A 14,710-nucleotide genomic window follows, 5' to 3' on the forward strand; every position below is an offset into this window, starting at 1 on the left:
TCTACAACATTGCATGAAATGTGCAAAGTTCAACCATGTTCCAACTGAAAAATCTGCAGATGATTCTGTTGCTTTCACTTCTGAGCCTTCCTTAGCTAGTGAGGATGCTGATTTGGGTTTGTCAGGTTTGTTGAGTGCCAGAGTATCTGATTCTAGACACAGAAAGTTGCCCGCTAGTTGCTCGTGCCACTTATGGATGTGGACAATGAAAGTGGTTTGATTATTGAAAGCATGGGGCAGAATTTTGTCTTTGACAAGACAGATCCAGCTATTTGGTTCCAAGTGATGGAGTCTGTTAGCCTGTTTTTCATAGAAAACTGTCCCATTGTTAATTTAGAACAAAACTTTTTGCCAAGTGAATGCAAAAGAAGGCAAGTATTAAAATTGTGGTTCTTTATCAAACACCTAATGGGGAATTCCACCCGTGATCTTGGTTCATGTACAGTTAGGCTTGCCACCTCATTCTGTTTTGTTTCTTTGCTTTTCCAGCCAAGTTCATCATTTTCCTTTCATAAAACTGCTTTCACAAACTTTTTCCACTTTTGTGTTGGCAAATTTGTACACTAATGTTCAAAGGAATACATGGAGGCAATCACCCACTGGATGAAATTTTCAGAACGATTGGAAATGGTTCTCACAGTTGAGAAGGGTATACAAACCTGCTAACAAGTGCAGAAGAACACGTGGTGCCATATTTTACATCCTCTTTTGCTGTACTTAGGATTGAGATGAGAAATTAAACAGTCCTTGTAGTGCTAACTTTTGGGGTTTACTTGAAATGCTTGCAAGGTATGATAGTGTGTTGCAAGATAATGTGGAAGCTATTAAAACCAGTACTGCAAAAGTGAGGTACTTATCACACCAAATTCAAAATGAATTTATAGATAGGATGACAAGAAAGGTATGGCAGACTATTTATTTTTGATGAGTTTAGGATAGCTAAATACTTCTCTATTATGTTTGTTTGCACTCCAGATCTTTACTGAATGGAACAAATATATCCGGTGTTAAGGTATGCTCTGGTTCTGAAAAATGGAATGAAGGTGTTGAGAGCTTTGTAGATACTCTTCCCTGTTCTGGTGTGGATATTAAAGAAGCTGTGGGGGAGGAACTGTTTAGTTATGGCTGATTGCAAGGGCCACAGCTGTGACACAGAGCTAACGTGGCTGCAGCATACAACAGTGTTCAAAATCAAATTCAGCAGGTAAATCAGCACATCTTTTGTCCCATGTGCTGCCCATTCACTGAAACTATGGGGGAAGCTGCTTAATGATTGTTCCTCAAGTTGGAATTGTTCAACAATTGCATACGTTGGTTTCTGCTTCTACTAGTCATTGGGATATGTTGAAAAAGCATATTAGCATGAAAAATGCCAAAACATGACAAGATGGTCAGCAAAGGCAGAGGGAATCCAACCCCTAAGAAATCAGGTTGAGGGTGTTTTTTTATGCTTTTTGACAGACCATGTCTTCACGCAATCTTACACTAGAATTTAAGTTGGAAGGTGATAGCTTGCAAACCAGAGCTTTCAATTGTTGTTTTGGCAGAAATACGATCTACTATCTTGTCAAAAATTAACATTATGAGCAAAAAATTAGAGTCTGGATCTTGACATTCAAATGACTTACAGTTTACTTGATGGCCTTCAAGATGCTTTGCCAGAATTATGAGCTTCTGGGGTCATTTCATGTAAGAAAGCTCCAGCTTTGCAGACTGAAATGTTAGGAATATCCATGCAGCTCAAAGAGAAATGACCTCAAAGGAGAAAAATAATGCCAGGTGAACTTGCAAAGAACAAAAGTTCATCAGATCCTGAAAAAGTTTTCAAAACCTATCTTAGACACAATATTAACACAATTTGGAGAATAGTATGCGTACGTATGATGAAGTCAGAGAAAGGTTCGCTTTTTTTACGAGCGGGAAACTAAGTCACAGCAGCAAAAACCTAAAGAGGCACGCTTGAAACTTAGCAAGCATCTACCCAGAGAATTTAAAGTAGGAGAGTTTTGAAAACAAAATTGAGCACTTTGCCAGTTTTTGTAAATGAATCTTTAAGGATGACTTGGAAACAAAGGTACCCTTTGATCTCCTTAGCTACATACATGAAAGATCTTTAGATGTGAGTTTCCCTAACATGGAAACAGAACGGCGTATATTTTGCTGCCTTCCTGTAACCATGGCTGCTAATGAAAGCAAACTAACATTAATCAAGTCCTATCTAAGAACGTCCATGGGACAGGAAAGGTTAAGTGATCTGGCAGTTATTTCTGTGGAGAACTAGGAAGCAAGGCAGATAGACTGGGTTGAGCTAATAAATTAGATTGTTTCAGTGAAGGGTAGGAAGTTTCCTTTGTAAAAATACTTAGTGCTGTGTGTGGTTTTTTGCTATTGGTGGGGATGGACAGATCTGAGTCTTCAAATTGGACCTAGAACACCCGGGGCACAGCATGGCATGAGAAGCTGCTGAACAGCAGCTGGAGGGTTATTAAGAAGCTCCCATTCATCTAGGTGGGGTTCTTTGGGGGTGACTTACACAGAAAGGTCCTTCTGTGACAATTTCCTGTTACAGAAGAACTCCCCAAAAGCTAACAGTGAGTTTTCTACAGATGTTAACTGCAGAAAGGAATAAATAAGGCAATCAAGTTAATGAAAATCTTACTTCAAAAATATTTTTTTAAAATGATTGACCTCTGACTGTAGCAAATGTACTAAAATAAATTCTTTTACTGTTTTGAATTATTGAAGGGAATTCCTATCCAAATAAAACTGAAGTAATAATGCAAGTTTAGTAATGATATTCAGTATCATTTAGAATGCAATATTACTGTTGTATGAGTCAACAATGTAATACTGTTGCAAAAAAAAGTGCACGTAATTCTGGAATGTAGTAGCAGGAGTGCTGTAAGCAAGACACAAGAAGTTATTCTTCCACTCTACTCAGCACTGACAAGGCCTCAGATGGAATATTGGGTCCAGTTCTGGGTATCATACTTTGGGAAATATGTGGACAAGTTGGAGAAAGTCCTCTCAAGCAAAAATGATTAAATGATGAACTATGAGGAAAGATTGAAAAAACTGGGTTTGCATAGTCTGGAGAAGAGAAGACTGAGTGGGGGCATAACTGTCCTTAAGTATGAAAAAGTTTCTTATAAAGAGGAGGGTAATAAATTATTCTCCTTAACCCCTGAGGGTAGGACAAGAAGCAATGGGCTTAAATTGGAGCAAGTGAGATTTAAATTAGACATTAGGAGAAACTTCCTAACTGTAAAGGTAGTTAAGCAGTGGAACAAATTACCTAGAGAGATTGTGGAATCTCCATCATTGGGGTAGGTTAGGTTTAGGGTAGGTTTAAGAGTAGGTTAGACAAACACCCGTCAGGGATGGTCTAGATAATACAGTAACTCCTTGCTTAACGTTGTAGTTATGTTCCTGAAAAATGTGACTTTAAGCGAAACGATGTTGAGGGAATCCAGTGTCCCCATAAGAAGTAATGTAAATAGGGGGGGTTAGGTTCCAGGGAAATTTTTTTCACCAGACAAAAGATTGTATACACGCATGCAGTATAAATTTTAAACAAACAATTGAATACTGTACACAGCAATGATGATTGTGAAGCTTGGGTTGAGGTGGTGAAGTCAGAGCATGAAAGAGGATGGGATATTTCCCAGGGAATGCCTTACTGCTAACTGATGAACTAGCACTTGGCTGAGCCCGCAAGGGTTAACATATTGTTGTTAATGTAGCCTCACACTCTACAAGGCAGCACGAATGGAGGGAAGGGAGACAGCATGGCAGACAGAGACACACACCCTGTGTGTGGGAAAGAGAGAGATGTGCATTGCCCCTTTAAGTATGCTGACACCATTCTAAGTACATTGCCTTTAAAAAGATCAGGAAGTTGTGATCAGGAAGCTGCTGCCAGAAAGCTCAGCAAGCTCTCTCCGTCCTGAGCCCTGTCCTGTCCCCACCCTGCTCTATATGGAGAAGGGGTAAGCAGGGGGCAGGAGCTGGGGGGGCGGGGAACACCCTGACATTAGCTTCCCTCTTCCCCCCCTTCCCTGCACTGCAAGCGGGAGGCTCCCAGGAGCAGCTCCAAGGCAGAGGGGGGAGGGACAGCTGAACTTCTGGCAATTGATAGCCTGCTGGGCGGCTGCTGCACAGGGAACTTAGGGGAGCAGATATGGGGGCTGCCAGTGCACCCTGGTTCCAAGCCCCCACCAGCTAGCTGTAACGGGCTGCTCTTCCTGTAAGCAGTGGACAAAGCAGGCGGCTGCCAAACAGCGTTATAAGGGAGCACTGCACAACTTTAAATGAGCATGTTCCCTAATTGATCAGCAACGTAACAACGAAACAAGGTTAACTGGGACAACTTTAAGTGAGGAGTTACTGTACTTAGCCCTGCCTCAGTGCAGGGGACTGGACTAGATGACCTGTTGAGGTCCCTTCCAGTCCTACATTTCTATGATGCAGTGATTCTATTTTAGAAATTGTGAATAATAATACAAAGTCTGTGGTAGCTGTGCAATCTAGAACATTCTTTATAAATAACCCATAGCTTTTAATATATGGTAATGTGTAATTACTACATTTCTGTAGTCAGAATGTAGTTGCCTAATTTTTGTCACATTATAGTTCAATGAATGAATGCATTCCAGATTTTTTAAAACTTAGCTCAAATATTTGGGATAGTGGTGCAAAGAAGTGTGATTAAGGAACCCGTATGAGGATGGGGTGAGGAGAGGGTGCACTTTTTTTTTTTTTTGAGGTTGCAGGTTGTAAAGGTTTGAGAACCCCTGTCCCTCCCTTCCTGTGGCATATGGCATTAATTTCCAGGTATGCTTTATTAAACATCAGCCCGTATAACTGTACTTTTACCTGAGTGTAGCTTTTATGGCACTTGTCCAGAACTGAATATGTCCAAGTCTCAAACACTGAGAACAATGTAACTTTTCTGTCCTTGTGTTTATTATTTGGACTCTTTGATTAACTGTACACTGGCTAACTGGTGACCATTAACTGTAGCTTCTGTGTAAGCTTCAGTTTCACAGAGTCATATTCCCAAAGCCACAGATAATCATAGTGCTGTATTGACACAGTATTGTGTCCTTGTCATTGATTGTCATGAAACAGACAGATGAAAGTCTTCCCAGTATGACCCATAAATCCTTATGGAAAAACTACTTGAGCTGTTGAATTGCTCTAACAAAATCAGGTGTTGTGTTTCATTGATTTCATTGTCAACAGTCACCTATTGTAGCTGAAAGGCTTGTATTGTAACTTAATTCTATAAGATTCCAGTTATCTATTTGTTTCCTTCCAGCCATTATGGGGCTGCACACAGTCTCCATGCAGCAGTCTAAATTCAGACCTAAATTATATATAGTCCCCATTTAACCATGAAATCAACGGTGAAGTTTGGCTCCCTTTAATTCTCGTAGCATATTCAACCTGTTGATGTGGTTATTGTGCCCCTCATTCCTTCTATGTAAGCTGCCCCCTGTACATATGGAAACTTGGAGACTGGAAGCTTTTCAAAATTTAGAAACTGGTAAACGAATCCCAGGTGTAATTCCGGCCCCACTAAAGCCAATGGAAAAACTCCTGTTCACTTCAGTGAGGTCTGGATTTCACCTCTGATACTTTAAAGGGCCTCATTTAGAGCTGGCCCTTTAAGAAAACAGGCTGAGCAGGTGTTGTTCAAATGTTTAAGAGGCTATCAGTGAGAACAGTGGAAGAGCTGGATTAGCCATTGAAAGACAGCGAGATTTGCTTCAGCACTTATAATAGATGGATGCATCTGAAGAAGTGGGTTTTACCCACGAAAGCTTATGCCCAAATAGATCTGTTAGTCTTTAAGGTGCCACACTCCTTGTTGTTTTTGTGGATACAGACGAACACAGCTACTCCCTGATACTTAATAGATGGAATGGCACTCGTACCCTGTTGTGATTGGGAGTGAAAAGAGGTCCCTTAAAAGGTAACATAATGCCAGTGGCAAGACAGGAAGACAGACTAAACAGCCTTCCCCAATCCCACACATGCAATGCATTCAGCCACTCACTGCTGTGGGATGGAAGTCTTCCTTCTCAAGGAAACTTGGTTCTAGTAGATAAATGCAAGTCGGGATTCTCTCACAGGAGGTTTCCAACTTGCTAAGCGTTGCCACAGACCTCTTTTTATCTTTGAGGTCTGCTATGACTGGACTCCTTTTGCCTTAGGTTTCCTGGATGGCCAACCTACCAATCTTAGTAACTTCCTTTGGAGCAATTACTCCTCAGAAATGCTGGAGATATTGTGCTGGGTCATGGAGGAGGGATGCAGCAAGGGAAAATGTCAAATGGCTGAAATTTAAAACTCTGAAAAGTGGCTACCCACTACTAGCACTATAGTGTTAGAAGGCGTTTTGCTCAGGACCAGCCTAGAGAACTAGCAAAGTGGTAGGCCACAGAGTGCCCCACTTTCCTTACAAATTGTGCAACTCAGAACTTGACCCAGTCTCCCAATCCAGCAATAGGACTGGAGGTGTAAAAAACTCATGATCTTTTTTGTAGCTCGCGTCTTCTCTTGGTCAGGGCTCTGCACATTGAAGAAGCTATCTTTCTTTAATATGTGAGTTAAATATATGTTTTCATGCAGCTTTTGTAGTCCCTATTCACTATATAATACAGCTTTTAAATACATTTCTAAGCTACTCCAGTCTTGCACACAGTAACGGTTTTGGAGTGGCAGGGGAATGAATTACTTGAATATTTACTTCATGGGTGGAGTCATTCCAGTTGGATCAATATATATGACTGCCTATTTATCACCATTTATTGGTCCCAGAAAATCCAGAGGTTTTTTTCAGTAAATATTTATGCCTAAAACAAATTTTCTTTTGCTTTTTTTTGTTTGTTTGTTTGCCTTTTTGTGCTCCTGATATTCTGCCAGCTATTATTTCCCTATTTTAAATTGACTAAAAGTGAAAATGTCAAAAATTGAGAGCCCAGGGCACAAAAAGCTTGGATCCCACCAATTTTTTTTATTTTCTGCATAAATAAATGTTTATAAATAAATCCTTATTCCATTTTCAGTGACTTTCTATCCATTAATGTTTGTAAATAAAGCAAAGTAACCCTGTATTTTATATCTTAAGATATGTTTGACTGATACAGTAACGTTTAATTTCTTGGTTGCAATCCTGACATTATTTGAACATACTTTTGGATTTAATAAATAGTATATACCTTATCCTTGTATTAACTTACATCATATATGAGGGTATAGTTTTCAATTGGTTTATGTTTTAATGTATGAACTGTGATAGACCCAGGCCAGTTGGGTGTAGCAGAAGGCAGATATACTGGCCACTGGATTAACAGTTTTCTGTTCCCTGACTGACCAGAGCAGGGAACAGATAGCGCGGGACCCACGGGGACAAGGTCGGAGCTCTGCCACAGAACATAGTATTGCATGAAAGTGACAAAAATTTACATGAACTAATTCCTATGCTATGTATTATAGGAATACATACATCTTTTTATATACACGTATTTTTTCATGCTTTGTGTGTATATAAAAAGATCTTCTACACTTTCCACAGTATGCATCCGATGAAGTGAGCTGTAGCTCAGGAAAGCTTATGCTCAAATAAATTGGTTAGTCTCTAAGGTGCCACAAGTACTCCTTTTCTTTTTACTGTTATAATATGTAGTGTAATCTCATACAAGATATTATAGAGCACATATGGTGTGGACAATCACATGGTATTTTTACATTCATTTTTAGTAGCATTAGTTAGCCAAAATGAAAAATAAAGAGCGAGAGCTGACAGAGGCACATATTGTGTAAGTTAGTGTGAAGAGGCATTAGCTACTCCCAGTTCTCTCTCCACAATCAGTAAGATGTCTCAACACAGTGTTAACCTGTGCATGGCTAAGATTCCAGACTCTGTAATCGTGAGTTATCCACATGCCTTGTAATAAGGTATCAATAGTAATTTGATGTTAAAGGAACCACATAGAAGATTTGACAAATGAAATGATTATCAATTTTTTTCTCATTAATTCTTTCTTTTATTACTGAAAAGCATCATAGTAAAGTTTAAGAGTTCTTTGATTAAGTTTTCATCCTGTCTCTTCTGTTGACTTGTTTGGCAAGTCTCTGAACTTCAACTTTGCCATCTACAAGATGGAGCTAATAAAGCAGAGTTCAGGACTTATGTTTACATTCTCTATGCCACTCAGTGTGGTAAAACATTATAGAAGTGAGGAGTGATAAATCTAATCTCTATACATATTTTAGAATTCTGTCCACTTGTTAATTCTTTCTTCTTTAAAAGAAGGAAATATGTCTCTTATAGGAATTCAGTGGAAATGGAATGCAGGAAATGACTTGCAGGAAAGGAGGACTTTTCAGATGAAAAAACTGCATGGTACTTTAATTATAAACCCTGAAGGAATTAGTGTGGAGTTTTTTTAATCTTTGAATATTGATCAGTGACTTTTTACCTTTTTTGCAAATACAACACACAAGACCTTGAATTTACAGTTGGGAATGGGAATCAGTGCTCCTTGGTCTGCTTTCCAGCTGTATGGTTCTATAACGACCATGGACAAATCAGTTGAACCCAAGTTTTCAGAAGTGTCCATTAATGTGGAGTGCCCAGTTGGAGATACCTGTAGTGCTCCCTCGTTCTCCAGTCTGGATGGAGGCCACTCTGCCTCGTTCTGTTCGAGTTCAGTCCTCAGGCTTGGGTCACATCGGGGGGCGAGCTGTAAACAGTCTAGAGCTCTGGGTCTGTCTGACAGAGGCAAACAGACAACAACAGTCTGGGGCTCTTGCCCCGTGGTGGGCAGCGCCCGGCGTAGTCTCTAGCTCATAGCCCCTCAATGGGGCTGACAACACTTAACAGTTGTCCTTTGGCTGGGCTGGTAGCAGGCTGTAGCCTCAGCCTCCCAGCTCAGGCAGCCAGCAAATACACCAAGTCAATAAGCTGTAGCTCTTTGGGCGGGGCAGAGCAGGGAGCAGGCTTTAGCTTGGGCTTGTGGGCTCAGGCAGCCAGCCAGCAAACAAACAGTCAATTAGCTCTGGTCCTTTGGGTGGGGCAGAGCAGGGAGCAGGCTGCTCAGGCAGCCAACAAACACACACAGTCTTGGAGTTCAGGTAAGGGGGAGCGCCCATACAGTCTAGGGGCTCTGAAAGGGGTTTGCACATCCAGCAAGCAGTCTAGGGTGCTAGCAGGGAGGTTCACAGAGCACAGGCCTCCTGGCCTAAAGTGGGGAGTCTGCTACCCCGGGGTTGGGATGGCAGGGGGACGCGGGCCCGCCCTACTCCACCGCGTTCCAGCCCAGGGCCCGAACAGTGGCAGAGTGGTCTGTCACTGGGTCGGCAGGGTTCCAGCCACAACACGCCAACTGAGATGCGGTCAGCCCTGTAGCCAGCCAGTCGTGGGCTGCCCCTGGGCTACATCCTACCTCCCCGGGGTTTGGTACCTCTAGCCTCCACAGGTTCTCAGGCTCCTCGGGGTATACAGCCGCTGGTAGTCCTGGCAAGTCCTCGTCTGTGTTCATCTCCTCTGGGGACAGGGCGCGGCAGGGTACAGGTTCTGCTCCTGGGTGCTGCAGCAAGGCGGAGGCATCTGTCTTCTCTGCTGGCTCCAGCCCAACTCTGCTGCAGAGCCTTCCTTTCATATTTCCTGCCCCGCCCTGGTACTTCTGGCAAGGGGGGTGTGGTGGGGTGGGTTTGGCTCCACCCACCAAGGGGAGTGTAGTGCTCCCTTGTTCTCCAGTCCGGATGGAGGCCACTCTGCCTCACTACAATACCCTTCTGATTTTTGGAGATGCTGAGGACTTGGAGCTCTTATGGTCTTCAAGTGGAGTTTTGGGAGCCCAGCACTCCTGGAAATCAGATTTGAGCTAGCTCTGTGTGAGCGGACAACTAGTGTACAATTACAGTATTGCCAACCCCAAGTGTACAAAAATCTTGAATCAGGCCCCCAAAATTCATGGGTTTAAAAAAAAAACAATACATTTTTGGTTCTCATTTGACTTCTGGTTTTTGAGTCTTATGGTTCATGTTCCCAAGCTTTTCCACAACCTTAAAGGCTAGAATCTTGGAGGGGTAGGGAGGATGTTAAATGAAAGATGAGATTCTCTTGTAAGCAAAAGACTCCAAGAGCTACAGCTTTAAGAAAACCAGCAAATATCGTGACATTCATGATAAAATTAGGAGAATTGGTAACATTGCACATCAGAAAATGTAACCTCTGTGCTTGGTGTTACTTAGCTGCCTTGTGGATTTGTTGAGAGACTTAGATGTCTTTGTGATGTGCTGTGAAATCCTGAAATGAAAGCTAATTTTATAGCTGAATAGTGTTTTATTAACCTTCTTCAAAGGGGTGAGAAATGTTATTCATATATTTATGCAGCTTCTTCTGGCTGAAATCAGAGCACAATGCACTGTAATTTTAAAACATTACTGTTAGGTGGCTGGAGCAAGTTATAGTGAGTTGTTTTACTCAGATTTTTTTTTCTTCCTCTCTTCACTGATTTGTAAATATTTCAATAGTGTACATAAATGATTGCTGGTCCAACTTACTGTTGGTGTTTATAGCGACATCTAGTGGACCTATTATTCAATAATATGCAACACCTATAAATATCACCTCTTACTGGTAGACCAGCGCTTCCTTTGACTTTAATTTATTCAAACATGTTTTTCAAGTGTTTCTAGTAAACCCTTATAACAAATGTAATGTGTATTTGTGTATTCTTGAGAGTCAGCACTTCAATTTATTTTTTTTATGACTTTAGACAGAAGACCCAACCATGGAAAGGCCATACACATTTAAGGATTTCCTTCTCAGACCAAGAAGGTGAGGGGTTTTGTATCCAACAAAAATTCTGTTTAACTAACTTAGTAAAGAAATGATACTTTATTTTTAAAATAATACTGCTTGATTAATCTCCTTTGTTAATATTGTCTTGTTCTTTAGCCACAAATCTCGGGTAAAGGGTTTCTTGAGACTGAAAATGGCCTATATGCCAAAAAATGGAGGACAAGAGGAAGAAACTAGTGAACAAAGGGAGGAATCTGAGGTAAAAAATTTCACTTATTTCCCTTACTATTTCCCCCCAGTCCCATATTATAACCATGTTGAAGTTTTTGGGCTCATTAAAGACCAGGTATAAATCTCAACACAATGCCATCCTGTAGTACATGGAGGAAGGGTAAATGATGATTTTTGAAGAAATCGACTGGAGGAAATTACTGGTTTATTTAGTCTCCTCTGCCTTTGTCATGAGTCATTTCAAGTCAAGGCAATTATTGTACATTTTGCTGTCATCAGAAAAATAATGTATTTAAGACTCCTTCCTCCAAAGAATCTACTTAATTATAAGATTTTTATCTTGATTAGACAAATGAAGTCTGTCTCAGTTTATTATATTTGTGTCTTTTTGAACCTGGCAGTTTTTCTTCCTTTAGTGCCCAGACAAGGTGCACTAGCTGGCACCCCCTCACCTACCCAATACCCCTCTTCCCCCCCCCCCCCCCAAAACAAAACAAAACAAAACAAAACAACCAAACCCTCCTGCACTGAATTTTCGTTAAGTGCTATATTTCTTTATTTTTGGTCCGTTTTTATTGCCACCCATTTAATTAAGTTTTTGCTTTATTTTCCACCAAAAAGGAACCTTTTTCCACAGCCCTATTTTCGTGATGAAAGCAAGCGTCTTTTTGTTTGTTGTATCATTTTAGTGTTCACCTTTCTATTACAAATAATTTTAAAATGAACTTACTATGTTCTCTTTGATTTTTACTCTTTTTCATTCTTTCGTTCACTCCTCTTGCCTTTCCTTTTTAAGAGCATGTATCTACACCTCTTTTTGCTCCACTGTTTATTCCCTTGGTCTAATTTTGAGGTCACATTTTTTTTAATATTAGTTACCTTCATAAATAATTTTAGAAGGATTAATAAATGATTAATAGATGCCATATGCATATGTACAGACATAAGTCATACATCTTATGCATGGTTAAAGGATATCAGGAGAAGGTGTTATAAAAGCAATCCATGAGTAGCCTGTTGACCAGTGGACTCAATAATAATTGATTAACCATTGATTAAAACATTTACAATTTATTATCCCTTTATAAACTATTTCTTCAAGGAACCCTAATATAAAGTGTGGCCAATTTTAAGTACCACTACTTCTCTTCTTCTTCTTTCTACTTCCTTGTTCCTGTCATTTTTCCTGGTGCAAATGTTCTCACTCTTCTTCCCATTACTTCCTTCTTGCTCTCATTTCCTCTACTTCCACACTCTCATTCCATCTTACTCCATCACTGTGTTGTCTATCCACCATTCTCATTCCCTCTCATTTTTCCACTCTTTTCTTCTATGGTATCCTCTTACCCCTTTCCCCACTGCACTTGCTTTCCTTTTCTGGAGTCCGTGCATCATTGTATTTGGCTCAGTGAACATCTCTGCCCATTGTGAAACTGCATTCAAAAAAGCTAACTATGTTAAGAAATGGGATGGGGAATAACACCTGAAACATTAGAATGCCTTTATACTTTTATATTAAATCAATGGCATGGCCTTACCTAGAATACTGTGTTCAGTACTAGTCACTCAGTCTCAAAAGGATAATGCAGAACTGGTGAGGGTTCAGAGAAGAGCAACAAAAATGATCAAAAGGCTGGAAGAACTCCCATATGAAAAGAGTGAAAAAGGATTTGGAATGTTAACCTTAGAAAGGAGGTGAAAAATAGTGGACATGATAAAAGTATATAAAATAATGACTAATCTAGAAAGGGTAGATTAGGAACTTCTGTTCTCCCTCTCTTCCCTATCTCATAATACAAGAACAAGGGGCATTCAATTGAGTTAAAAGGTAGAAAATTAAAAACTGGTATACGAAAATACTTTTTCACACAACACATGACTAATCAATGGAACTCATTGCCACAGGAACTCATTGAGGCTAAGAATTTAACAAGATTCAAAAAGGGACTGGACATTATATGGCTATCAAGAATATCCAGCATTATAATCAATGGCAACAAATATTTTGGAAGGAATATTAGACCTTGTGTTTCAGGATGAGTCCTATGCTGCGGGATAGATTATTCCTCATCTGATTACTGCAGGGTTCTTCCTCTGAAGCATCTGGTTCTGGCCATTGTTTGGGTCAGGACACTGGACTGAATGGACCATGGGTTTGATCCAATATGGTGATTCCTGTGTTCATCTTTATCTGACAGTTCCTGCATACGTGCTTTCTCTCTTCCCCTCTTACATACATGTGTTCTGTCTCCTCTTCAGGGAAAGTTCTGACTCCCTCTGTACAGTGTAGCAATGTAGCTGGGGGTAGCACAGGTGATGGCGTGGGCTAGCTGCACACCTTTGTACCCAGGGGGTCTGGGCAGGTATATACTCACGTGGCTAGCCTGAGTGGCTACCTGCACTACCCCCCAGTTACACTGCTATTTTTAGCATGCTAGCTCAAGCGTACCCTCAGGGCAGGTTTACACTTAAAAAGCTGCAGTGGCACAGCTGCACCACGTCAGTGAAGATGCTACAACACCGTCGGCAGAGCTTCTTCCATGGGCATAGTTAATCCACCTCCACAAGAGGCAGTAGCTATGTCGAAAAGAGAAGCTCTCCCATTGGCATAGCGCTGTCTACACAGGGGGGTTAGGTTGGTATAACTGCATCGCTCAGAGGTGTAGATTTTTCATACCCCTGAGCAACGTAGTTCTACTGATGTAAGTTTGTAGTGTAGATCCGGCTTTAGTGTCATCTGTCCCTCCACCCTGTGGTGAGACAATAATAATAAACTACCTTCCTGAGTGACATAAATTATGCCGGCATAAGTTTCTGCTACTTGTGGAGGTGGGTTTTTTTATGCTGATGGGAGAGCTCTCTCCCATCGGCATAGAGTGTCATCACCACATCTGCATCACTGCAGCGCTGTACGTGTAGACATGGCCTAGGTGAGAGAGACAAGCTTTCGAGCCACACAAAGCTCTTCTTCAGGTCTGGAGGAGGTACTCCCAGCATCTCAGCTAAATGCGAGGTGGAACAGACTGTTTAGTAGTTAGCACGTATTGTAAGAGACCATTCAAGGTAGAGTGGCCCGTTAACACTTCTGCAGTCATAGGACAAAAAGAGAGGGTTAGTGGGTTAAAGATTGTTGGAATAAGCCATAAATCCAGTGTTTCTGTTGAGTCCATGATTTCTAATGTCTAGCAGAGTAATGAATTTAAGCTCCCAGGCTAGTCTTTTGAAAGTGTGGTACAGGTTTCCTTCGAGGATGAGGAGAGAGAGGTCCGATATAGAGTGATCGCTCCGTGAAAGGTGTTCACCCAGAGGTGATGGGGTGGTGTTGTCTTTTATCATTTTCCTGTGTGAGTTCATTCACGAGCATAGGGATTGTCTGGTTTCATCCACATAGTTGTTATTGGGGCATTTAGTGCACTGGATGAGGTGTTGTGAGAGACATATGTAGGATCCGTGGATCTTGAAAGGTGTGCTGTGGGAGGTGTTGATCATTGTAGCAATGGAGATTTGTCTGCAGATTTTGCAAGTGTTGTTCTGGAAGGGTCTGGTGCCGCTTTGAGTTGGTGTGTCCTGATCTGTGGGGAGCTTGCTTCTGATGATGATCTTGGAGAGGTTTGGAGGCCTCAAGTGGGAGTTAAGGGAAGATTTCTTTTGGATGGGGTC

The 14,710-nt window shown here is 41.1% G+C and overlaps 1 protein-coding gene and 1 long non-coding RNA gene across 6 annotated transcripts in view; one reads left to right on the forward strand and one right to left on the reverse strand.

Annotated features, from left to right (window-relative positions):
- Positions 1–14,710, forward strand: part of NEDD4L (NEDD4 like E3 ubiquitin protein ligase) — a 351,255-nt gene that overhangs the window by 252,038 nt on the left and 84,507 nt on the right. For all 5 annotated transcript variants that reach the window (XM_074952404.1, XM_074952405.1, XM_074952406.1 and 2 more), the window contains 2 exons: positions 10,794–10,855; positions 10,976–11,078. In XM_074952404.1, the coding sequence (XP_074808505.1) occupies positions 10,794–10,855; positions 10,976–11,078 (165 nt within the window). The remainder of the gene's footprint in view (positions 1–10,793; positions 10,856–10,975; positions 11,079–14,710) is intronic.
- LOC141987235 (uncharacterized) overlaps positions 1–14,710 on the reverse strand; it is a 47,098-nt gene that overhangs the window by 29,985 nt on the left and 2,403 nt on the right. The window lies entirely within an intron of this gene.

The sequence above is a fragment of the Natator depressus genome, chromosome 5 (genome assembly GCF_965152275.1).
Source record: "Natator depressus isolate rNatDep1 chromosome 5, rNatDep2.hap1, whole genome shotgun sequence".
Lineage (NCBI taxonomy): Eukaryota > Metazoa > Chordata > Testudines > Cheloniidae > Natator > Natator depressus.